Source organism: Schistocerca americana, chromosome X, assembly GCF_021461395.2.
Source record: "Schistocerca americana isolate TAMUIC-IGC-003095 chromosome X, iqSchAmer2.1, whole genome shotgun sequence".
NCBI lineage: Eukaryota > Metazoa > Arthropoda > Insecta > Orthoptera > Acrididae > Schistocerca > Schistocerca americana.
In genome coordinates, this window is record NC_060130.1 from 848,548,091 (window position 1) to 848,574,609 (window position 26,519).

General features: G+C 43.1%; 1 protein-coding gene across 1 annotated transcript in view; it reads left to right on the forward strand.

Moving 5' to 3' along the window:
* LOC124556712 (protein unc-50 homolog A) overlaps positions 1-26,519 on the forward strand; it is a 96,704-nt gene that overhangs the window by 21,137 nt on the left and 49,048 nt on the right. Inside the window, exons 3-4 of the mRNA XM_047130698.1 lie at positions 9,897-9,962; positions 16,406-16,526. Of these exons, the coding sequence (XP_046986654.1) occupies positions 9,897-9,962; positions 16,406-16,526 (187 nt within the window). The remainder of the gene's footprint in view (positions 1-9,896; positions 9,963-16,405; positions 16,527-26,519) is intronic.

Genomic DNA, 26,519 nt, shown 5'->3' on the forward strand with positions numbered 1-26,519 from the left:
TATCAGATTGCCACATTGTGTACCATGATTCGTCACTCTACACAACAGTTTTTCCACTGTTCAGTCATCCAATATTTACGCTCCTTACACCTAGCGAGGCGTTGTTTGGCATTTGCTAGTGTGATGTGTGGGTTATGAGCAGCCGCTCGACCATGAAATCCAAGTTTTCTCACCTCCCACCTAACTGTCATAGTACTTGCAGTGGATCCTGATGCAGTTTGGAATTCCTGTGTGATGGTATGGATAGATGTCTGCCTATTACACGTAATGACTCTCTTCAACTGTCGGTGATCTTAGTCAGTCAATAGACAAGGTCGGCCTCTATGCTTCTGTGCTGTATGTGTCCCTTCACATTTCCACTTCACTATCACATCAGAAACAATGGACCTAGGGATGTTTAGGAGTGTGGAAATCTCACATACAGATGTATGAAACAAGTGACACCCAATCACCTGACCATGTTCGAAGTCCGCGAGTTCCACGGAGCTCTCCATTCTGCTCTCTCACAATGTCTAATGACTACTGAGGTCAATGATATGGAATACCTGGCAGTAGGTGGCAGCACAATGCACCTAATATGAAAAATATATGTTTTGGTGGTGTCCGTACACTTTTGATCACATAGTGTGTCTTGTGAAAACATACTTACAAAGAACCCCTTGAGTGCGAGATCCCAATTTCAATCTTTAGTAAGGCTCACTTGAATATGTTGGGTTAACAGCTATGACAGTAAAAGTATTTGCTGCTGATGGCTCACTGTCTGCATCAGGAGAGTGAATGACTGGCAGGTGCAGATATCAACCTTCTGTGGGATGTTATGTATAACATTTCACAAAATGGACATTGTCAACATTCAAGAAATTTTCAAAGCAAACTATTAACTTGCACCATGAGTACTGAATGAGAAATGGTGCGCCTCAGTGATCACAGAGGTTTTTACCATCGAGGTTGAAGACGAACTTCTGAAGAGTTGCAAACCATGCAGGAGGTTCAGCCAGATATCCACTCTTATAGAATACATTCAGAATGTGATGGCATGCAACCAAATGCGGAAGTCTGTCATGGAGCTTATCATGAAACTGACTGCAGATTGTGTGATAATGTTTTATACGCATGGGAAAACAAACATCCAGAGGCTGAATTTGTTGAGTGGTTCAATGACACTTACTTTTCAGGAGGTATGGTTTGCTCTAAAGGAGTATGATTTTTATACACAGACCAAGAATAAAGCAAAAGCAATTTACTCTGACCAGCTGTCACCAAAAGCAGTGCTTGTAACATAGTTGTAATTCTCTCACACCCATTTTCGCACTCTTGTTTACTGCAAAGTAAATATTCCCTACTGCCCTTGCAAGATCACACACATGAAAAGAATTGTAAGGGGGCGCATCACCTCCAACTTCTTGCGGTGCAGTAAATAACTTTCCAGTTAATTTACCATCCAGATTAACAGTCAGCATAATTGTATACAAATGCGTTAATGCATTTATGTTAGGTGATTTTGATGCACCTCTCTTGGTAACTGTAATAACCAGGGTTACCCTCTGCGGGTTCGGGGGTAAGAATAGGCCCGCGGTATTCCTGCCTGTCGTAAGAGGCGACAAAAAGGAGTCTCAAATGTTTCGGCCTTATGTGATGGTCCCCTGTCGGGTTTGACCTCCATATCTCAAAATTTTTTCGAAGAGCGAGCCGATTGGGGAACGGCGCCTTACTTGGTGCATTGTGTCCATCTTACGTTGATAACTTTAGCCAGCTTATTCGTCGTTGCGTTGCAGTCCTGCTCGCTCTACATCTCTTGGGCATGGATACGCTCCTGCGTGCACTTTCTGCCAAGCAATGTGCAGGGCCACTTTCTGCACTGACGGCGACCATGGACCACATGTCACCTAACATCCAGCACGGTAGCCAGTCCGTTGTGGTGGGGCCGCCATGTACCCTGTTGGTTGTAACCCCCTGACAACACAGGGATCACTCTACTGATGCCTGCGCCGTTAACTCCCCACGTATGCCAAGGAGTAGATGCCCATCTCCCTGGGGCATCGGGACTCCCGGCAATGGTCATCCTGCCAGGTGGCCTTTGCTGTGGCTGGGTGGCGCCCATGGGGAGGGCCCTTGGTCGGAGTAGGTGGCATCAGGGTGGATGACACGCAATGAAGCGTGGAACATCTTTTCTTGCTGGTGGCCAGCCACCAGCAGTCTCTAAGTGTTTGAGGGCCCATTTTAAAGGTAACATTTATGACCCCAAATCATTTCTCTCCCTCGCCACACCATGGGAGGAACGAAAGGCTATGAATGAGAGCGACAGGTATTCACCCAGGTATCTCGTCTGTACCAGAGCTGATGGGGAATCGTTTGTGTCTGTGAAGCCTCAGTTCTTTGTTGAACATTTAGAGGACAAGTTCGGGGAGGTGGAGGCCTTGTCCAAGATGCGGTCAGGGTCAGTCTTAATAAAAACAGCATCCTCTGCCCAGTCACGAGCCTTGCTCGCTTGCACGAAGCTGGGGAATGTTTCTGTTACTATCACCCCACATAAAAGCTTAAATATGGTCCAGGGAATTATTTTTCACCGAGATCTCCTTTTACAGTCCAACGACGAGCTGCGCACCAACTTAGAGCGACGAGGGGTCCATTTCGTCCGGCGCGTCCACCGGGGTCCGAGGGATCACCAAGTTGCAACCGGTGCCTTCATCTTGGCCTTCGAGGGTGACACGTTACCTGAGAAGGTCAAGGTGATGGTATACCGTTGTGGTGTCAAGCCCTATATCCCTCCCCCGATGCGGTGCTTCAAGTGTTGGAAGTTCGGCCATATGTCTTCTCGCTGTGCTTCCAGCCTCATTTGTCGTGATTGTGGTCGATCGTCCCATCCTGATACTCCATGTGCTCCGCCTCCCATCTGTGTCAACTGCGGGGAGCACCATCCCCCTTGCTCGCCGGACTGTAAGATTCTCCAGAAGGAGCGGAAAATAATGGAATACAAGACCCTGGATAGGCTGACCTACACTGAGGCTAAGCGTAAGTTTGAACGACTGCATTCAGTACGAATGACGTCCACTTATGCCGCCACTGTCGCTCCTGTTACAGTTCCTATAGCTGCACCACACACCGTTAGCTCTCAGAGCCAGAGAACCACACCTGCCCCCTTGATGGTGGGGGGCACTACACTCCATGTTACTCCTGCTCCATCTACTTCAGGAGCAACGCCCCCCCAACCATCGGGGACATCAGTTCCCCCTTCCCAGCCGGAGAAGTGTAAGACTTCTTTGGCTCCTCTCGCCAGGGAGGGGTCCCTTGGGGACCTCCCTTCGCAAGTTCCGACCGGTACCAAAGCCGACAGCCGCAAGTGGCTCAAACAACCGCCGGTCCCTGGTCGTAGGGACACACGGTCGTCGTCTGTCCCTGAGACTGACCCAGTGACGCCCTCCCAGCCTGAACCACCGAAGGCACAGCGAGAGAAGCAGAAGAAGAAGAAGAAGAAAGTCCCCAAGGGTAACGACATTGCGGTGGCACCCATCCCACCGCTTCCTACAAGCTCTGCATCTGAGGATGAGTGGAGATTCTGGCGTCTGCTGAGGACCTTGATCTCGCCAGTCCCTCCAACGCCATGGAAAGCACTAGCACAGGTGCTCAATCGGAGGCAGCAGGTGACCCAGCGGCATAATCTGCCTTCCCAGTCCTGTCACGCCTTTCTCAGCCATGGCCAATACCATCCTCCAGTGGAACTGCAGCGGTTTCTTCCATCATCTAGCTGAGCTCCGACAACTTATCAGCCTTCACCCTTTGTTCTGCATTGCTCTTCAGGAAACTTGGTTTCCAGCAATGCGAACCCCCGCCCACTGTGGCTATCAGGGGTATTATAAGAACCAAGCAGCTTATGAAAGGGTGTCTGGTGGCGTCTGCATCTATGTCCTTAACTCTCTTCACAGCGAGTCTGTCCCTCTACAAACAGCTTTAGAGGCTGTCGCTGTTAGGGTGTGGACACCACAGGCTATTACCGTCTGCAGTCTTTACCTTCCACCGGATGGTGATGTCGCGCTGCATGTCCTGGCTGCACTGATAGCCCAATTGCTGCCACCTTTCTTGTTTCTGGGCGATTTCAATGCCCACAACCCTCTATGGGGTGGGACTGTCTCCGATGACCGCGGTCATGCCGTGGAGCATGTGTTGGCTCAGCTCAATCTTAGCCTCTTGAATACCGGTGCTCCCACGCATTTCAGTGTGGCCCATGGCTCGTTCTCGGCCATCGATCTGTCTCTTTGCAGCCCCGGACTTGTCCCATCCCTCCACTGGAGAGTGCATCCTGACCTGTGTGGTAGTGACCATTTTCCCATCTATTTGTCACTGCCCCAGTCCCGCTGGGCTCTCCACAGGGCTGACTGGCCGGCTTTTACTTCCGCTGCAACCATTGAGTCTCCCCCACAGGGTGACATTGACAAGGCGGTCCGTGTCTTAACCACGTCAATCATTTCGGCGGCTGAGGCTGCCATCCCCCTCTCTTCTGGACTCCCTCGGAGGAAGACTGTACCCTGGTGGTCGCCGGAGATTGCTGAGGCTATTTGCGACCGTAGGCGGGCTCTCCAGCGTCATAGGCGGCACCCGTCTCTAGGGACCCTCATCGTCTTTAAGAGTCTCCGTGCCTTGGCCCGTCGTCTTATTGCAGGGCGTAAGCAGGAGTGCTGGGAGAGGTATGTCTCATCCTTGGGCTCCCGTGTCTCCCCGTCGCTCGTGTGGTCCCGGATCCGGCGGATTTATGGATACCAGACCCCTATGGGTGTCCCTGGGATTTCCTTGGACGCCGCTGTCTGCACGGACGCTGCCGCGATTGCTGAACACCTTGCCGCGCACTTTGCTAAGAGCTCTGCGACTGCAGCTTACCCCCCCCCCCCCCCCCCCCCCTCCCGCCTTTCGCTCTCTAAAGGAGCGAGCTGAGCAGACGCCGTTATCATTCCACACCCCCACACGCGTCGTTCTGAAAAATACAATGCTCCTTTCAGCGAGAGGGAATTCCTCGCTGCCCTCGCCGATTGCCCTGATACAGCACCAGGACCAGACTGCATCCACGCGCAGATGCTGAAGCATCTCTCCAGGGACTGCCAGAAACACATCCTCATCATCTTTAACCGCATTTGGAGCGAGGGCGTGTTCCCGTCGCAATGGCGAGAGGGTGTTATTGTCCCCATCTTGAAGCCCAGTGCGGACCCACTGGCGGTGGACAGCTATCGTCCCATTACCCTCACCAACGTTTTGTGCAAATTGCTCGAACGTATGGTGGGGCGCGTTTGTGTTGGGTCCTTGAGTCACGCGGTCTCCTCGCTCCATCCTAGGGTGTCTTCCGTTGGGGCCGGTCTGCTGCGGACAATTTGGTGCGGCTGGAATTTGCTATCTGTACGGCCTTTACCCGACGTCAGCATCTCGTTGCTGTATTTTTTGATCTGCGGAAGGCGTACGACACAACATGGAGGCATCACATCCTTGCTACGTTGCGTGGTCGGCTCCCGGCTTTTCTTCAAACCTTTTTATTGCGCCGCTCTTTCTGGGTGCAAGTCGGTGCCGCCTCTAGTTCATCTTATATACAGGAAAATGGGGTCCCGCAGGGCTCGGTGTTGAGCGTCTCCTTATTTCTAGTGGCCATTAATGGTCTGGCTGCAGCCGTGGGGTCGTCGGTGTCTCCTTCTTTGTATGCCGACGACTTCTGCATCTCTTTTACCTCAACGACTACGGGCGTCGCCGAACGCAGGCTGCAAGTCGCTGTTCGCAAGGCAGCATCATGGGCTCTGACTCATGGTTTTCAGTTCTCTGCAGCTAAGACTCGAGTTATGCACTTCTGCAGGTGTCGGATGGTCCACCCTCATCCTGAACTTTACCTCGACGGCCACCTCCTTGAAGTGGTGGACACTAGCTGCTTCTTAGGACTCGTCTTTGATGCCTGGCTCACATGGGTTCCTCATCTTACTCAGCTGAAGCAAAAGTGCTTGCGGCATCTCAACGCCCTCCGCTGCCTGAGCCTCACGTCTTGGGGTGCAGATCGCTGCACGCTGTTGCAATTGTACAGAGCCCTTGTGCGGTCCAGGCTTGATTATGGGAGCCTGGCCTATGGGTCTGCATCACCCTCAGTGTTGACGTTGTTGGACCCTATACACCACTGTGGGGTTCGGCTTGCAACTGGCACTTTCCGTATGAGCCCCGTGGATAGTCTACTGGTGGAGGCCGGGGTTCCCCCGCTGCAGATTCGCCGCCATCGATTGCTCACTGACTATGCTGTCCACGTGCATTGCTCGCCGGGCCATCCCAATCATCGCCTGCTTTTCCCTGCCATGGTCCTCCATCTGCCCGAACGGCGACCTCGGTCTGGGCTTTCCATAGCTGTCCGCGTCCAGTCCCTGCTGTCAGAACTGGGTTCATTCCCTCTTCTGCCTCCCTTCCAGGTCCGTGCACCTACGCCTCCCTGGTGTTTGCCCCGGCCGTCCGTCCATCTGGACCTGGCACAGGGACCCAAGGACTCGGTTCCGCCTGTGACCCTCCGTCGCCGTTTTCTTGCGCTCCTCGCCTCATTTTCGGACTGTGAGACTGTCTACACTGATGGTTCCCTGGTTGATGGTCGCACTGCCTACGCTTTTGCTCATGCTGCAAATGTTGAACAACGCTCCTTGCCGGCTGGCTGCAGTATTTTTACTGCAGAGCTGGTGGCCGTATTGCGTGCTCTTGAGCATAGGCGTTCCTGCTCAGGTACATCCATCGGCATCTGCAGTGACTCCCTGAGCAGCCTCCAGGCCATCGACCACTGCTATCCCTCTTCTCCTCTGGCATCCTCTATTCGGGAGTCTGTTTCCGCCATTACCCACTCTGGTCATTCGGTGGTCTTTGTTTGGATGCCAGGTCATGTTGGCATCCCGGGGAACGAACATGTCGACAGGCTGGCCAAAGGGGCGATTGACGCCCCAGCTTTGGAGATCGGCCTCCCGGCTCGTGATCAGCAGTTGGTGTTGCGCCGTAAGGTGCTTGGGATGTCGGCTGATGAGTGGCGTGGCCTGACATCCCCGAATAAACTGCGGGCTGTTAAGGAGACGACCGATGTGCGGCGGTCCTCCCTGCGGGCTTCTCGCAGGGACTCTGTCATCCTGTGTCGGCTCCGCATCGGCCATACCTACCTGACGCACGGCCATCTTTTGCGTGAGGAGGATCCCCCCCTATGTCGGTGTGGGTCCCGGCTGACGGTCGCCCACATTTTGTTGGAGTGTCCCCGACTGCGCACCCTCCGGCAGTCTTTTAATCTCCCGGGCACTTTGCCTTTGGTTTTATGCGACGATGCCTCCATGGCTGACGACGTTTTAAATTTTATCCGTGATAGTCCTTTTTATGGTTCCATTTAGGGAGGTCCTGCACCTTTCCCTTTCTGTGTCTCTTGTCCTCGAGTCTCTCATATTTGGTTGCAGATTTTAGTGTGTAGTCGGATGGTTGACTCTTTCCCTTTTTTTGTTCTCGTGGTCAGTCAACCAGTCTCTGGCCATCTTCTTTTCTTCTGTTTCTTTCTGTCTGGTGTTCATCTGTACTCTTCTTGTCTGTAGTGTTCGTTGCCGCATTTGTGTTCTTTCAGTGCCTGGGGGGGGGGGGGGGGGAGTCTCCTTCCCCTTGGGGTTTTACCTGCTCCGCAAATTTATGTCTCGCCTGTTTTTGGAATGGGGGACTGATGACCTTAGCTGTTTAGTCCCCCTTAAACATCCCAACAACCACCACCTAACCAGGGTTTCTTTCACATGTGTTTCCTTTTCAAAACCTGACTGGCTGGAGTTGGAAACAAATTTCTTAGAGAGTTATAAGATAGTTTATCTAATTTACAAATTTATGGACTAATTCTGCTGTTTGCTGTGCATCATCAAGTTGACTCCATTGCTTGCCTTGAAAGTATGAAGTTATTTTGTCTACTCATATGAGAAAACTGGACAGTATATGCTAGGGAAGTACAGCCTCTCTCTAAACTTAAAAGCAAGTAGGGTTTTGGTGGGGTGTTTCCTTTCCTGGAAGAATGCTACAGCTTTTGTACAGGATGACAAAGAATCAGTTTCCCTCTAGCAGTGTAGAATAATATGCAGAAACTTGCATAGAATCTGTCCATATGCATTTATTATGTTGGCATTATTAGTAATTCATATCTGTATTCAGTGTAGTGTAAATGCACTTTGTGGAAAATAAACACCCCAGGGCATATCTGTATACTGCATCACCAGTGATTCATAAGGCAAGTTGCGGAAGGCTTGGCGTAACTTTGTGACTTTTGTGATGTAGTGGGTTAGTGTGTGGGGACTCACCTGCTCGCTCTTCAGTTCACAGATCTACAGAGGAGGGTATTGCATGACCACAGCCTTCCCTCATGCATCTACCTTTCAGCCACCACCCTATGCCTCCTCCATCCAACTTGTCACACAGCCAGAATATAGGTTCTCCCTTAATAGGTTCTGATGCACTTAGATGTTTCACACACATTTAGTGTTTGTTTACCTGTTTTACTTATCAATAAACATTAAATTAAACCATTAAAACACTTTTTAATAATCTGCAATTTTCCCATCCCCTGTAATGTGGGAACTATTACTCCTAGAGAAAAAATGAATAGAAACCTTTTTGTGGAAAATTTAATGTACTTTAAATTTGTTATGGGAACATTTTTGCTGGAAGTGCAGATTTTGAGATATTCAAGAAAAACTTATGCTGACCCCCCCCCCCCCCCTGCCGCCCCCCTCTTCCCCCCACACGAATGGTTGTTAGGAATGGTGTCATGACCAGTAAACATGGACTACTGATGAATGATATTGCATTGTGCTCGGCAATGAATATTTTGGTTCTGCACCAACACAGATCACCATGGTTAGCATGTGTGACAGTGACCTGGATAGAGTTCCCATTCTTCCAACATTTTGAAGAGGCACTGCGGTAATACTCCTGGCATCATGGTGTGTGGAGCTGTAGGATATGACTTCAGGTCATGGCTGGTAGTGATTGAGGGAACTGTGACAGCACAGTGATATGTCATGGATATCCTCAGTCCTCGTGTGTTACCTCTGGTGTGACAGTATTGTGGTGACATTTTTCAACAGGATGATGTTCATGCACACAAAGTACATGTCAGTATGAACTGTCTGTGTGCTCTTGAGGTACTCCGTTGGCCAGCGAGATCCTCTGATCTGTCCCCAGTGCAATACATGTGGGACGATGTCCCAGAGCCCGTATCCAGGATATGAAGGACAAATTACAGCAGTTGTTGACCAGATTGCCTCAGATGAGAATTCAACATCTTTGTGACACCCTTTCCAACTCAATCAGTGCATTCATTCAGCCCTGGTGTTGGGGTTGGGGGGGGGGGGGGGGGAGGGGGGGGTTTGCAACATTTTAACATTTTGTACTAAGTGGTCTCATACTGCCAAGTTATTTGTAAATTTGAGTCATTATTCTAGTTGTTGAAATAACATCATATGCCCTTTCAACATATAAGGTTTCACTTTGTTTCTTCTTCCCCCTTTTGGGTGCTTCATGTTTTAATTTGCAGCATTTCCACCAAGAAACAGAATGAAAGTCCAGGTAATTGTGCACAGAGACATAGGCTCAAATCCAATGTGAACTACTTGACCTTTGCTTGCTTCTGATAATGTTATTACTTAATTATTGTTGACATAATCAAAATTTTAGTTCCTGAAAATTTAACAATGTGACTGACTTTTGTGGAATTTGAAGAGTGGCTTCTGATGAAAATGTGAAGCATATTAATTGTTGTGGTGACTTCAATCTTTCTTCTCACTGGTAATCATTATGATGGAAGTGAGAAAATATTTTTGATTTATTTGACTGTTGTGAATATTCTTGGGATCTTTATTACTATTTATTAATTTAGGCATTTATCATTTCAGAAACAAAATCACAGTTTGCAAGGGATGATCCAGCATTTCTTGTTCTCCTGATGTTTTGGTTGTGTGGTATGTACTCTTGAATCTTAAGAAAATCTAATATAACAGAAATATTTTAGAGGTAACATTTTACGCTGAGGTTTTTTCCATGTAAATGCATTATATTTCAGAATGGGTGGCATTCACAACAATCTTGTGTTAATGCAGTTTAATAAATGTAAATGTGTTGTGTGTCCCACAAAGACAGACTGGCAGCTAAATAACAAAATTCGGCTGCTGTGAACGTATCTTTACATATATATGTAGCACGATTCATGTGTCTCACCAAACTCGCTGGACCCTTGCATGATAAGGTGCGTTGGGTAGAATTGTTCTAGGCCTTACTGCCATATGTGAACTCATGGGATGTCAGTATTCTTACCTGGGTGAAAGACTATTGGGCATAGTAAACTTGGACAATGGCTTTAGTCCATAGGCCACACCAGATATTTCTGCACCAGTTTTGGCTAAATGAAGCACTGCATAACCCTTAGACACAAAACTGCTTTTATGACCTCTTATTCAGGGACGACAAATTGTGGAACTTTGGGATCTGAAGATAGGTCGGTGGTGTTGAAAGAAGAGTTACATAGCATCAAATGAGATATGTTAAGGTCATCAGGAAAGCAGTGGTATAATGAAGATGAAATCAAATTAAAAACAGAAAATGTTTTGCTATACTGAGAAACAGAACATGTCTGAAATCCAGAGTTAGTGTTATTTGTAAATGATAAAATAAAAGAAACAGTTTTATTGATATTGAAGGAATCCGAGAGAGAATGGCAAAGCTCTTTTTAAAGTAAATAAGGTATTCCAAGAAAATCATGTCAGTCTATACACCAGCATGCTCAAATTCTTATGAGGGGTCAAGAGTTAAAAAAACTGTTAAACTATGGCAAATCCCAGTAGGAGATAATGGTGGGGGATTTTATCACACATGTAAAACCAAAAAAACTGAAGAATGATTCTTTAATGAGAAACTTTATATGTCATTGCGGAAGTCATTGAGGCCATATATTATTTACATTTATAAAGAAAGATGTCTTTTATTAACACATTGTTCTGGTTGAATACAAATAGTGAAAGCAATTGACAATGATCAAATGGGCAAAACATGAAATTACAGCTTTTTATGTGACAGCAAAGAAATTAATAAAAAACTTAATAATAAAATGTCTGCTGTCTTTAAATAGCATCTTTTAATTGTCATTGTTCACTTTGAGGACCAGGTTCATCTTTAGGGCTTTAGTTGTCTACTGAGGGACCTAAATTGTGATGTCAGTGTGACAGAAACCTGTATTTTCTAAAAGAAATTACCAAAGTTATTGTAGAACATACACAATATTATGGTTGAAAATGAGCAGGTTTTTACTAGAAACATGTAATTTATGTATGAACTGTGAATCTTTCTGTTGCATATAACATCACAGTGAAGTAGCTTCCTCATGGATAAAATTCAAAATCAGTTCCTTGTATTAAAAAAAAAGTGTGTTTGAAATCAACACTTACACAAAGTACAGTTCAAATTAAGTTTTAGGCTCCACAGACTGCTGTATGGACAATCTACTAATATGATTGAAAAAGTGCAAGATATTCGATCAGTTGACAACTAATAATGTGAATAATCTCCAGGAGCTCACACAATAGGAAGGAAAGTGTAGGACAAAGTGAAAACAAAATTTTATCCAGTAGTTAACATCACAGACATTCACATCATCAACCAAGAGTTAGCTTAGCAAAGGCCTCAAACACAATATATAACATTCATCTTCCAAACGAACTGCTCACATGCTTATTACTGATGTAACTGTAATTACTTCTTTTGCTGTATCTGATTAAATTTGTAGCACAATTGCAACACACAAAATTCAGGAAGCAGTTCAGAAAGAAATACAAAAATCACAAGTATCTTTTAACATATTGCAATATGGTATGTGAAGCTGCCTGCAGGAGGGGCAGTGCATCGGGCTCTAAGGCACCTCTGATGTAGTGGTTGCTGTTCAGATTGCCCTTAGTACGTCGGAAGTGGGATCACATGTTGTAGCCAGTGGTACTCCAAACCGCCACATTTGTCATTTGTCAATTATACCACTCAGCAGTGCAGTCTGCCAGATATGTGGCACCATGATAACATCTACACACATGCTACCACCACTGTGGGACAAGTTAAAGTGGAACACATTCGAAAACGCTAAATTTTCGTACTCAACATGCCAGTGATGGCGTTTACATGTGCTTAGCAGACAAATGAATTGGTGGTTTCGGAACATTGGAAGCTAATGCAATGGCATGTGTGTCACCAGTCAAGTCCTCAGCAGAAGGCATTGAACCATAAATGCAGACATGTCGACACCTATTGCAGCACTCCATGTCAAGTCAGTGCTATGGATGAAGCTGTTTCATCAGTTAGCGTCATGTGGACAAGATGGCTGTCGTCCTGAGCTGTAGTCACATTACATGATCGAGTACCCGCTCGTCGCTGAGTTCGACCTTCCTCTGTCCACTGGTTTCACACAAGCATTACTGTCACAGCAACATGCCCTGTGTGAGCCATAATGTCACAGTATGGCAAGCTCATTTCCAGGAGACCAATCATTCTGCCCCGTTTGAACTCTCACACGTGCTCGTATTGCACCCTTTTATATTGATGAGCATACCAGATCTTCCTTGCACACCAGATCTTCCTTGCACATTTCCACTTTGTTGAAAGTTTTATACAAGCTGAGTACGGGGTAACACTGACGTGTCTGGATGTACAAAAGGGGCATTTCTGACCCTACGTGCCACTAGAGTGTAACAATTTTATGTTGACTCTATAAGAAATGGTCTTGTAGTGATGTGAACCCACAAGCATCAGTATTCAGATCACAGCCCACAATTCACAATGCTAACACACTTATTAGACCAATTGTAAATTCACAGGGTGAAGCTGCATTTAAAGTTAGCAAGAAAAGATTAAAAACATCATAGAAAAATCATATGTTTTTTAAAGAAACTCTTTGATTAAGAGCAACATTGAATTAAAAAAGTTCACCCCAGACCCATACCAAGTAACTGCATAGTAGCCTTTTTAGCTATAGGAAACATACTCCAAAATGTAAAGGTGGACCCAAATAATAAAAGATAATCTATACAAACACAAAGTATGTAAATACTGCTGTTTCCAAACTCTTGGATTTATTAAAATTAGTACCAGATCATAATTACCTGAAATTTACTGGTAGAATATAAATAAGCCAATGAATTTGCTGTGGGCAGTAGCTTACCTATCTTCTATAATGGAGGGTGAAGCATTGACGATTACAGCTATTCATGCTGGCAAAATGTCAGAATAATCATCAGATGAATGTTGGCCAAAGAATCCAAGACAGAAACCAACAAACAATTTAATGTACAATAAGCAGTTCACTAACTGTGATGCTATAGAAGAATACTGTAGATTAAAATGGGTAAATTGGACAGCTAATGAAAAGGTCCTGAATTGAATGTTGAGAAAAAGAAAATTTGTTGTACAACTTGACTAAAAATAGATCAGTTGATCGAACACATTCTGGGGCATTGAGAAATAGTCAAATTGTTGATGGAGACCAACTGTTGAGTACAGTTCATAGGGATAAAGTTTGCAGGAATTATGATGGAGCTTACATAGGATAAAATACCGTGGAAAGCTGCATGAAATCAACCAGTCTTCAGACTGAAGATTAAAACTGTGTGCCGGACTAACACCTGAAAGCCCAAGTGAGCTTTCCAGGCACTACTCGTGACTGCTGTCACATCTTTACTTGTGCTATAACCTCTCTTCCCCTTTCCAGACTTCCAGGAGTTCTCTTGCACACCAAGTGGGACTAGAATTTTTTGAAGAGAGGATATTGCAGAGAAATAGCTTAGCCACAGATGAGGGGTCTGTCTTGAGAATCAGTCTTTTACTCTGGAAGAGTGTGTGTGCTGTTTGGAACCTTCCTGGCAGTGGAAAACTGTGTGATAGACTTGGACTCGAATCCAGATGGTTGCCTTTTGCACACAATGCTTTTGCCAACTGTGGTACCAAGGCCTAATGCACAACCCATTCTCATAGCTTCAGTTTTGTCAATAGTGCACATTCTGCTGCTTGGTCAAAATTTCGTTCTAAACTCATGAATTTAAACGGCCAAGAAAATGTGTAGCTGTCAAATTTTTGACCTAATGGCCTCTGCTGTGCATGCCATTGTTATGCAGTTGAGGTAGACTGTATAATATTGAAAATAATGTATCAGTTAAAAGTGGAGTCACAAGAAACAAAGGACAATAACCTAGAAGATATTAAAAAAAAAAAAAACTCATGCAATTTCACAACACTATATTTCCTACATGAATAAGGTTAGAAGCTAGGGGTAGATTTTTGCGTATGCATTGAAACTAAAAGTTTGCTGTGACACCAGTTGTAAGCTTCTGGTTCATGTGGTTGCCAGTAGGGTTCAACCTGGTGCTGATTGCTCACTCCCCTGCTTGCTAATTCATTACCCATTTGCAGTGAGTCAAGATGGCTATAACACAGCAACAAAAGGTGTTTTATATTTTCCGTTTAAAGTGAAGTTCAATTACAACTAAGTGGTGTGATTCTCTTTGAGAGTACAGGCTCAACAGGTGATCAGCTAAAGGCATTACACCAATGGCCTATAAGGTTGCCTGTGGAAGTTACACTTCAGCTGTGTGCTTCCCTTTCAACAACTTTGGGTGAGCTATGATGACCACATAGCAACAGGAGTGAATGCAATAACTCCAGGCATGCTCGAAAAAGTATAAGATTAGTTTGACCATCATTTGAATGAAAAGTTTGATCCCAAATGTAATTTTAAGAAGTTTCCCAATGTTGCATGTGCTTTTACATGTATGTAAAAGATATATCTTTGTAAAATCATATGGTTCTTTTGAAAATAAAAATTATGTATTTCTATGTGTAAATTAAATTTTATTCCAGGTTTCTATCTTCAGCCATGTAGAAGTTGTATTCTTTTCAAATCAGACATTTCTTTTTAAAACACTGTAAATTTCATGAAATCTACTATTGGAGCTTTTAGACACACTGATGAGATTAATTCAGTCTAAACTTGAGTAGATGATGACCCCATGAAGTGTGTATGTTATTAATGTAATAGGATATGCCAGTATGGCAAACCCTGAAAGATGTCTACATTATCTTCTTGATTTTTTGAACATCTCCAAAATGTCCATATGTTTAAAGAAATGAGGACTATTAGCAAGATGATCTGTGACTGTAATAAATATACATAAGACAGTTTGATGAAGTGGGCTGTGCAGTTTTTACACTGTTCTTGCCACATGGGGCATTGTTGTATTATATTAGGCATTGTGAACACTGTGGATGTTGGCATCGTGCAAGGATCTGCTGTGAAACACTAAAATTTAATTTGTATTGTCCAGTTTGCAGTGTTCAATTAGTAATTTTTCCTACCTTTCATACAGTAGGGTTGCAATACATCTTGGCAAATATTGTTTGAAAATGAATACACTGTAATATGTAACATAATTATTCCTCAGATGGAGAGGGAGTTTTGCTTGATTCACATCACCATCACACTATTAAGTAAAGTGGTCATGATTATCGTATACCATATTGTGTTGTTAACAACACACATCTGATGTCCGGTCACTTACAAATCACACCTTCTAAACTAATTACCTGTTAACATACATAGTATTTGTATTGCTGTTGCCAATGTGCAACAAGGCCATCCAACACCTTGATTAAAAGGAACTTTTGCACAGATGGATGTAGCAGGTGTGAATGTTCTTCTGTAGCATCTTACATGTCAAACTGTAGTCACCTGTAGTTGCTTGTGAAACTGTAGTCCTAGGATGTTTTTTATGTAGCAGAAGTTGTTGTTTTGAATTGGAAGGAAACTGATATTTTAAGCAGAACTTATCTTCATAACACTAAGATATTTTCTCGTTGATATTAAATGACATTAAGCCAATGCTGTGACTGCATGAATAAATTTTTACAAGCTTCTAATTGTTAGTCAGTATTGTATAGTTTACTGTCAAATTTGTAACTAACATTGATGCTGTACTGGTGTAGGTGTAAAAACATAACAGTAATATACTTTGCAATATAGAACATTGTTACACATGCTGGATACATTTAAGTATTTCTTCAAGAGAAAACTATATTAGTTTGTTAAGGGCCAAAAATGTGTGTACTGCTTAAAATTATATACTGTGTGAAGAAAGAGATTGACCTGTGGCTATCATAGATGAATAGAAGATGAAATTAGACAGATGAAACTTTGTGCAAGTTGAATGCTGTTTGGTTCAGAGAATAGTTTTATCTGTATTCGGAGTCTGTTGCCAGAAAATGTTTCAGTTATATTGATATTACATACCTGATACACCAGTGTTGAAAGTGTATTCATATATACAATTATTGCTAGTATTTTGGATTCAGCTGTGTAACTTAACATTCTTTATTTCAGCATCATCTGTTGGATTTGCCATTCTTCTGCACTTGTCATTCTGGGAGTATTTCAAATTCCTGCTCTATGTGGTATTTGTAGACTGTATTGGAGTTGGTCTCCTAATAGCTACTTTTCTGTGGTAAGTAGATAAATTTTATATAATCTTTCTGCATATTTTGTATCAGAAAAGCAATTGTTTACAATATTTGTGCACTAGAAAATAGTAACAGTTTTAAGAGTGTAAAATCATAGACAAGATATCATGTGTGGATTGTGGGCTGGTCTTCTGGTGCTGGTGCATGGTCATTGCTTCCACAAGCAAAGTAATGAAGGCTAAAAGTTTTCTTTGTTTAAGAACACATTATAATATCTAATCACTTCATTAATGCCGTTATAAGGAAGGCCTCTGCCACTCTGTCACATTCAAAAGGCTAGTTTCCTTACGTATGGAAGAGATTAATACATGACTGACATAATGATAGCAAACTATGGAAACTCCAGGTAGGAATATCAACAATGTAGAAAAAGTTATATTGCTACTTACTGCAAAGAAGACACATCAAGTTGCAGACAGGCATGCTTAAGACACTTATACAAGGTTTTTGGCCATAGCCTTCAACAGTGAAGGAAACACACACCATTCATGCACACAAGCAAGCACACCTCACGTACACAAGACTGCAAACTCCAGCACCTCTGGTTGGAATGCAAGTATCACATGTGATGCAAGCAGCAATCTGGAGAGGGCATGGAAGTGGAAAGGATAGTAATCTGGAGAGGGCATGGAAGAGGAAAGGATAGTAGTGTATGGGTGGGGAGAGAGAACAGTGTCTGGTGGAGTGTACAGGGACTAGACTGCCAAAAGGTGCAACATCAGGAGGTAGAGGGGCAGGGAGGTGTGGGGAAAAAATGACAAAAAAAGGAGAAGAGTAGCAAAAGATAGGCGGATATGTTGGCAGAGGGCTGAAAATAAACAGGCTGGGAGATGAGAATGGGGAGGATATGAGAGGACAGAGGGGGTGGAAACTTTTGGGTGGTCAATTTGGGGACAGTATATTACCTTAGACTGAGGCCGGGATAATTATGGGAGCAGAGAATGTATTGTAAGGATGAATTCCATTTGCAAAGTTCAGAAAAGCTGGTAGTGGAGGGAAGGATCCAGATGGCTCAGGTAGTGAAGCAGCCATTGAAATAAACTGTCTTATGTTCAACTGCATGTTGAACCACAGTGTGGTCTACTTTGCTCTTGGTCACAGCTTGGCAGTGGGCATTCATCCTGGTGGACAGCTGGTTGGTAGTCATACCAATATAAAAAGCTGAGCAGTAATTGCAGCAGAGCTGGTAAATGACATCGCTCCTTTCACAGGTGTCCTGGCACCTGATGGGGTAGGATAAACCTGTGACAGGACTGGAGGAGGGTGCTGGGTGGGTAGATTGGGGAGGTTTTGTACCTAGGTCTTCCACAGGGATATGATCCTTGTGGCAAGGGGTTGGGTTAGGAGTGAGATAGGGATGGACTAGGATGTTGTGGAGGTTGGGTGGGTAACGGAGAACTGCTTTAGGAGGGGTGGGAAGTATCTCGGGTAAGATGTCCCTCATTTCTGGGCATAACGATAGGTAATCAAAGCTCTGGCGAAGGATGTGGTTCAGTTGTTCCAGCCAGGGCTGGTAGTGGGTGATGAAGGGGACACTTCTTTGTGGCTGGCTCTTGAGCATGGAGGGAGGATTGGGGGTGTGAGGGGGAATGGCACAGGAGATCTGTTTGCTGTTTAGGTCTGGGCATGGTGCCTATCTGTGAGGGCCTTGATGAAACCCTCAGAATACTGTGCAAGGGGGTTTCTGTCACTGCAGATACGCCATCCCTAGGTAGCCAGGCTGTATGGGCAAGATTTGCTGGTGTGAAAGAGATGAGTGCTGTCAAAATGCAGGTACTGTTGGTCATTGGTGGATTTAATGTGAACAGAGGTGTAGATGGAGCCATTAGAGAGGTGGATGTCAACATCTAGGCATGTGGCATGCTGGGTTGAGGAGGACAGCTGTTATCCCTTCACACCAAAATCTCTCCAATACAGCCTGGCCACCTAGGGATGATGTATCTGTAGTGACAAAAACTCCCTTGCTCAGTATGCTGAGGGTTTAATCATGGCCTTCACAGGCAGGCACCATACCCAAACCTAGTCTGCAAACATCTCCTGTGCCATTTCCCCTCACATCCCCAATCCTCCCACCACCTCTAAGAACCAGCCCCAAAGGAGTGTTCCCTTTATCACCCAGTACCACCCCGGACTGGGACGACTGAACCACATTTTTAGCCAGGGCTTTGATTACCTATCATCATGCCCTGAAATGAGGGACATCCTACTCGAAATACTGCCCACCCAACCTCAACAACACCCTAGTCCATCCCTATGCCACTCCCAATCCTAACTTCTTGCCACAAGGATCATATCCCTGTGGAAGACCCAGTTGCAAAATCTGCTCCATCCACCCACCCAGCACTTACTACTCCAGTCCTGTTACAGGTTTATCCTACCCCATTAGGTGCCTGGCCATCTGTGAAAGCAGGCATGTCATTTACCAGCTCTGCTGCAATCACTGCTCAGCTTTTTATATTGGTATGACTACCAACCAGCTGTCCACCAGGATGAATGCCCACTGCCAAGCTGTGGCCAAGAGAAAGTAGACCACACTGTGGCACAACATGAAGTTGAACATAAGACAGTTTATTTCAATGGCTGCTTCACTTCCCGAGCAATCTGGATTCTTTCCTCCACCTCCAGCTTTTCTGAACTGTGCAGATTGGATTCATCCTTACAACACATTCTGTGCTCCTGTAATTATCCTGGCCTCAAACTACAGTAACATACTGTTCGCACACCTTCCCTCCAACAGTTTCCACCCCCTCTGTCCTACCATCTTCTCCCCATTCTTATCTCTCACCCTGTTTATTTGCAGCCCCCTGCCAACACATTCACCTGCCTTTCACTGATCCTCTCCTTTTTTGCTCTCTTTTTTGTTTTTCCCCTCCATCTCCCTGCCCCTTGACCTCATAATGTGCCTGTTGGCAGTCTAGTCCCTGCACACTCCACCAGACAGTGTTCGCCTCTCGCCCCACTTGTACATTACTATCCTTTCCCGTTCCCAGCCCCCCTCCAGATTGCTGGTTGCACCCCCACTTGATGGTTGCAGTCCAACCCAAGATGCTGCAGTCCAACCCAAGATGCTGGAGTTGACTGTGTGTGTGTGTGTGTGTGTGTGTGTGTGTGTGTGTGTGTGTGTGTTTTACTTGTGAAGACACTGGCTGAAACCATTATGAAAGTGTCTTTTAATTGTGCCTGTCTGCAACTTGATGTATCTTCTATATGGTAAGTAGCAATCTGTCTTTTCCTACATTATTGACATAATGATATATAAGAAGTCATGAGTAAATTAATATTCTGATGAAGAAAGGAGAGCTGCAACATTTTAGAATAAGAAAAACAATTTGAGCACAAGAGTAGATCTGGGGTTACATCTTGTTGGCAAGAAACATACATCTTTGTTTTTATGTTTACTGAGTACTATGTTGTCACGATATTCTCATTCTTGGTATCTTGTTAATTATATATTTACATACAGTTTCATACACTTGGTTATATCAGTAGGCCTGTAATAATGCTACTAGTAGTAAGAGTAGAAGAAAGGGTTACAGGAGAATGTGAGCTTGGTACTAGGAATGAGAGAGGAGAAAGACCAATTAGATTCTGCAGTAAAATTCAGATGGTAATAGTCAATGCTCTGTTCATGAATCACAAGAGAAGTAGGTATACTTGGAAAAGACTTGGAGATATGATATGATTTCAGTTATATTAAATCAAGGTGAGGCAGAGATTCTGAAATCAAATATGGGTTTATAAGGCTGGCCCAGGGGCATATATAGACTCAGATCTCAATTTGCTAATGATGAAGAGTAAGCTGAAGTTTAAGAGACTAGTCAGCAATAATTGGTGTGCAAAGAAGTGGGATAAGGAAGTGCTAAGGAATGAAGAGAGATGGTTGAAGTTCTCTGAGGGCTATAGATACTGTGACAATGAATAACAATTGTGATAACGAATAGCTCAATAGGCAGTTCAATTGAAGAGGAATGGGCATCTCTAAAAAGAGCAATCAGAGAAGTTGAAGAGAAAAACATAGGTACAAGAAAGATATTGTGAAGAAACCGTTGGTAACAGAAAAAATACTTCAATTGATTGATGAAAGAAGGAAATACAAAAATTTTCAGGGAAATACAGAAATAAATGTCACTCAGGAATGGAATAAATAGGAAGTGCAAGGAGGCTAAAGTGAAATGGCTACATGAAATATGTGAAGAAATCTAAAAAGAAATGATTATAAGGAGGACTGACTTGGCGTATAAAAAAGTCAAAACAACCTTTAGGGAAGTTAAAATCAAGGGCAGTAACATTAAGAGTGCTATGGGGATTCCACTGTTAAATGCAGAGGAGAGAGCAGTTAGGTGGAGAGAGTACATTGAGGGACTGTATGAGGGGGAGGACTTACCTGATGATGTGACAGAGCAAAAAACAGGAGTCAAGATGGAAGAGGTAGGGGATCCAGTATTAGAATCAGAATTTAGTAGAGCTTTGGAAGACTTAAAATCAAATAAGGCAGAAGGGATGGATACCATTCCATTGGAATTTCTAAAATCATGGGGGGAGTGATCAAAAAGTAGATGAAGGACATAAAAAATAGATTAGAATTGGTAAAACAGCATTCCTGGCCAAGAGAATTCTATTAGTCTCAAAAAAAGGGCTTAATTTGAGGAAGAAATTTCTGTGCATGTACATTTGTAGCACAGTATTGTATGGCAGTGAGGCATGGACTGTGGGGAAACCAGAACACAAGAGAATAGAAGCATTTGAGATGTGTGCTACAGAAGAATGTTGAAAATCAGGTGGACTGAGAAGGTAAGGAATGAGGAGGTGCACCGCAAAATCGCTGAGGAAAGGAATGTATGGAAAACACTGACAAGAAGAAGGGACAGGATGACAGGACATCTCTTAAGACATCGGGGAATGAATATCTTATGGTACTGTAGCTGTGGAGGGTAAAAACTGTAGAGGAAGACAGAGATTGGGATACATCCAGCAAATAGAGGATGTAGGCTGCAAGTGCTTCTCTGAGATGAAAAGGTTGGCACAGGAGAGGAATTCATGGAAGGACCCCATCAAACCGGTCAGAAGATTGGTGACTCAAAAAAACTTAGTAACAATAATGGGTTACCTGAAGCCTTCGGTACTGCCAGTCAGGTTTGACCAGTGACAACATCAAAATGTCAGATGTAGACTCATCGAAATTTAAATGTAGCATACAGAGCGTAACAAGAATTATACTTATTTTCATTAAATGACATTTGTCAATTTAGTCATCTCTCAACCAAACTGTCAATTTTCAATGTAACCTTGATATCAGGCTATGCAAAATATCAGTATTTCACCACAGCCTACATTCCAATAAAATATTACAAACAAAAAGCAAAAATTGTCTTTGTTGTGTTATCTTTCTATTTGTGCACATATGACATCGAAAGCCACATCATTATGTAACAGATCAAAGGTGATGCCTGTTATTGGTAACCCATAATCATTTATTAATCCAGGGATACATTTTTTGCAGTACATAAGATCAGTTTAATATGAGGAAAAACATAATTCACATATACGGACATATAAATGTATGCAGATTAGTTCAACAAGGATAGGACAAAAGATGCCTAGGTTTTATATGATGCTGCAGTAATAGCTGAGAGCAAGAAACAAACTTATAAATATAACATTCCAAATTTTTGTAATTTTCTTGAACCGCTGTGAACAATTAATATATGCTCCAATTTTGTGGATAAAACTTCTTGTCCATTAATGGTATATCAATCAGGCGTTCATATTGAGAAAACAACAAATGCTACAGGCAAATGATTTTAACACTTCTATTAAACCTTTAACTGCTCTGGACGTGTTAACGCGCGCGCCTTTGTACCTGTCCCTGTGTGCTCTGAATGTGTTTATGTGCGCCACCAGTCTACATGTAGGCACATTCAGAGTACCAAGTAGAAGGACTGGTGGCCTGTGTAAACACGTTCAGAGCCCACAGGAACAGGTACAAAGGCACACACGTTAACATGTCCAGAGCAGTTAAAGGGTTAAATGTTTTCATATTCATATGTGAATTAGTGTCAAGTTCACTGTAAAAATCAAATTTTAAGATGCAAGCAACTTTGCAATATGTGGAATTGAGGCTAGATGCTGTTTTTTCTCAGACTTCCTTTATATAGTAAATATTCCCAACACACTATACTTGAAATACTGATACATATTAGGGAAATCAGTGCAGTTCAGTCACTGACAACTCACAAAATTATATTGTGCAGAATAATGTGGCACAGTTGTAAAGACACTAGACTTTTGTTTTTGGCCAAAGCCATGGCGAGTTTCCTTCTCAAAGATTATGCTCTATCTCAGATGACCTCTACGTTGATGGAATGTGAAACTCCAATAAGTGTTTTTCTTTATATGTTCATTATTGTTACCAGTTCATAGAATACTGCTATTGAATGCTCAGCTCTAATGATCTCTTTGTCAACACCGGACCTCAAACATTACACTCCCTTTTAATGTTGCAGGTGGGTGTAAAATTTTAGATCACAATAAGGGACACTGTAATAGTACCCTTCAACACAGATGTATGTGTACTCCACTAAAAAGAATCCTTCCATGTAGTCAAACTCTTAAAATAGTCTTTCAGTTTAGCCAGATGATGTCTTCACAAGCTAGACTTATGATGAAAAATGTGTTCATTCCTTGAGAATCTTATTATCTCCCATATCTACTTCATTTGGTTCTCCACTGCTTACCAAGCCATCTACCTTGATATTTACTGCAATCTCTCAAATGGTTCCTTAAGAATCCCTGACCACATTAAAAGCAACAAAGGTCAACAGTAATTGCTCTTAACAGCTTAACTCTTTCCACACCAAATTATTTATGTCATGTAGTCTAGCTGCACAGGTATTCAGTCACAAGCAGTTCATCTCCAAATATGTAAAATAATATCCCTATCTAGACTATTAAAATATTAGTTGACAATATATGTATCACTAGCAGCCATTGAAAAAGTAGCAGTCTCCTCATCACACATTAATTTTTGAACTCAAACATCCATTTCTTGAACTCTAAACACCTTTTGTAGTGCACTGAAATGATGTATTGCATACTGAAGATTCTAGTTGCAACATGCTCCATAGTGAAATATCAGTGTTACAGTGTACAGTCCAGAAGAGACCCCAGTCGTACTAAATACCTGCAACTCACTGTGGAGAAAATAATGCCTTAAATGAAAATTTAATTGGTTGTGATGGTAACTGTAACACTGAAATACATTAGATGGAAAACTAAAATGGACTGGCACATTATATTACTGAATAAGAAACTGTCACTTCTTTAAAGTACAGAAATCTACCAGTTAGATAGTGGGGAAATGATCATTTTTATTCCCTTGACAGAATCTCAGCCCAATAAGCAATGCATAACTCAAAAATTACAAAAACGAGCATGGTCCACCTTTTTACTTGGGTATCCAAAATGTTTGGATTTATTTGATACACTACAGATGACCTGATTAATTTTGTAGTTTCCTAAGGGTTTTATTTTTTTAATTAATGTCTGTTGGTGGTGCATGCTGTGTTTACGGAAGTTGTCTGCAGCAACAGCTTTTGCTTGCTAACTTCACTCAGTCCACATGCCTGAAGGCTATCTTTCATGATGGAATTTACAGAATACAGTTTTTGAATGAATGAATGCTGGAGAAGATTGGACTTTCACTAATGGTATGCACTTATATCTGTACAACACGAACAATGTTACTATTTCCGTGAGCTGGTTGTTTCTGTGTTCAACGACACTTACAGGTGCATGTTTGCTAAGTCACCTTTCAGAGGGGAGAGGGACTTTGACTTTCGATGCTGTCTCTACTATGTGTGATGTGGCATACATTTCTGAAGTTACTTGTGTGGTGGTTGTTGTTCAAAAATTAGCAAACAAGTGAAATATACTGAATAAAATGTTTCAGGTTTCCAGCTGTGTAAAGTTGTTGGAAAGCCATGACCTTTTGAGCAAGCCATCCGTGGCCATTGTCAAGTAGAATGACTACTGAGGGCTACTGGTATACCCTTATGGACTCTAGCTGCCAGCCATGATACCACTGGTGCTCACAGCATCATTATATATGAGCATATGTTTAATTCGTGTTCAATGTGCCAGCTTCAACATCATAATCACTTATCTTACACCATGATGAACTGCAGGCTGTGTCTATTAAGAGCGTTATCGGTGATTTTTATTGCAGTGGCCTCTTTAATTACATAATAAGCTGTTATCGTGAGCAACAACAGAGGTTTTCATCAAATTTGATTCAGTGACCATTTTCTATACTATGCTCAGGTAAAGCAGATTTTTCATGATAGCTTAATCGATAAAACCTCTTGTGCTCCTTCCTGCGTTCATCTACAGTGCACACTATTTGTCCAGCCTAAGGTTGGCCTCATTCACATGGTATTTTGTAAACTATAGGTGCTCTGAGACCTCTGCATCTTTAACTGATTTCAATAATTGCTAAATTTTTTTGTGAGAATGCTAAGACTGATTTGGTTTTGTGTATTTCAGCAGGTAACTTATCTTGCCCTACACAGAGCCACAGATGGACAAAAAAGCAAGTTTTTTTCCTGCTCTACATCCATGATCTTACTGTGATTCTTGCTTGAGGTCACTTCATTTCTTTGGCGAACATAGTAGCCGTTGTTCTGGGAGACCTTGCATGGGTGACTCAGCTCATGCAGCAGGTTATCAACATCTGGTATCATTCTTACACGATGCACGAATGGTTGAAACACGATGTGCGTCTGTGCCAGTTAGTTGGTGATGACTGATATTGTGCAAGAACAGATCGATGTGCATACATTTTCTGTAAATGCTGTGGCCGAGGCATCCTTTTCATTTGTGGTGGATGAACTTTAGCTCAGCATGCTCTAAAAATGATCAATGGATCAAATTTGATGAAATCTGTGTTGTGGGTCACACTAATTGCTTCTGGGATTGTGTAATTAAAGAAGCTGTGGAAATAAAAATGACTGATAACATCTTTAATAGAGACAGTGGCCAGCAGCTCAGCATGGTGTCGGATATAGCAGTCAGGAGGTTGAAGCAGGTGCAGTGAACACAGAGTCAACGTGCCCTCACACCGAGCACCAGTGATGTGACTGCTAGTAGCTGTAGTTGATAAGGGCATACTAGCATCCCATCAGCAGTTGTTCCACTTAATGACCAAGGATTGCTCGGTCAAAAGCTCATGGAATTTTAACCACTTGATGTGGCTGGAGACCTGAGTACATTTTATTCAATGTTACTGCCACAATACTCTGCATTTTTACAGGTGGCATACACTGTTTGATTTTATAATTAGAACTATTGATGCTACTCATTGATTACAAGGAATAGGTTATAAAATTCATTGAGCATTCAGTGCATCACTCTTTGTTTCTACAGCATCTTTGAGACTAAATGAAATAGAGCAAGTGAGATGGCTTCTGAAACACCACTATGGGCATGGGAGAGATAGACTAACAGTCTCCCAGGGTTTAGAGAAAGCATATAACACTATATCCAGAAGTAGATTTTGGAGTCACTATGAATGAAAATGGGTGAGAAATAGACTGTACTAGTAAGTGTAATTGTGTGAGAATGGGTGGAGAGAGAACAGGGCAGCTGAAGCAGTAAAACTGTCTGAAAGAAGAAAGCACACTATGACTTTTTATGGTGGTGATTGATGACATAACAACACTAATCACAAGAGGGAGAGGAGACTGGTTGAAAGCAATATTGTTTGTTGACAGTTTAATGCTGTTGGGGATCTGCGAGGATGGTGTCCTGAGGAAGGTAGTTGCTTGTGAAAAAGCTATGCTAGGGAATGATCTAAAATTTAATTCAAAGAAATGTGAGTTAGTGCTCACAAAAAGAAAAAAAGCAGATGTTGTAGTAAACATGGCACTGGGTGGAGAACGGCTGAAAATGGAGTAGTACAGCTCACAAAAATGGAAGAAATG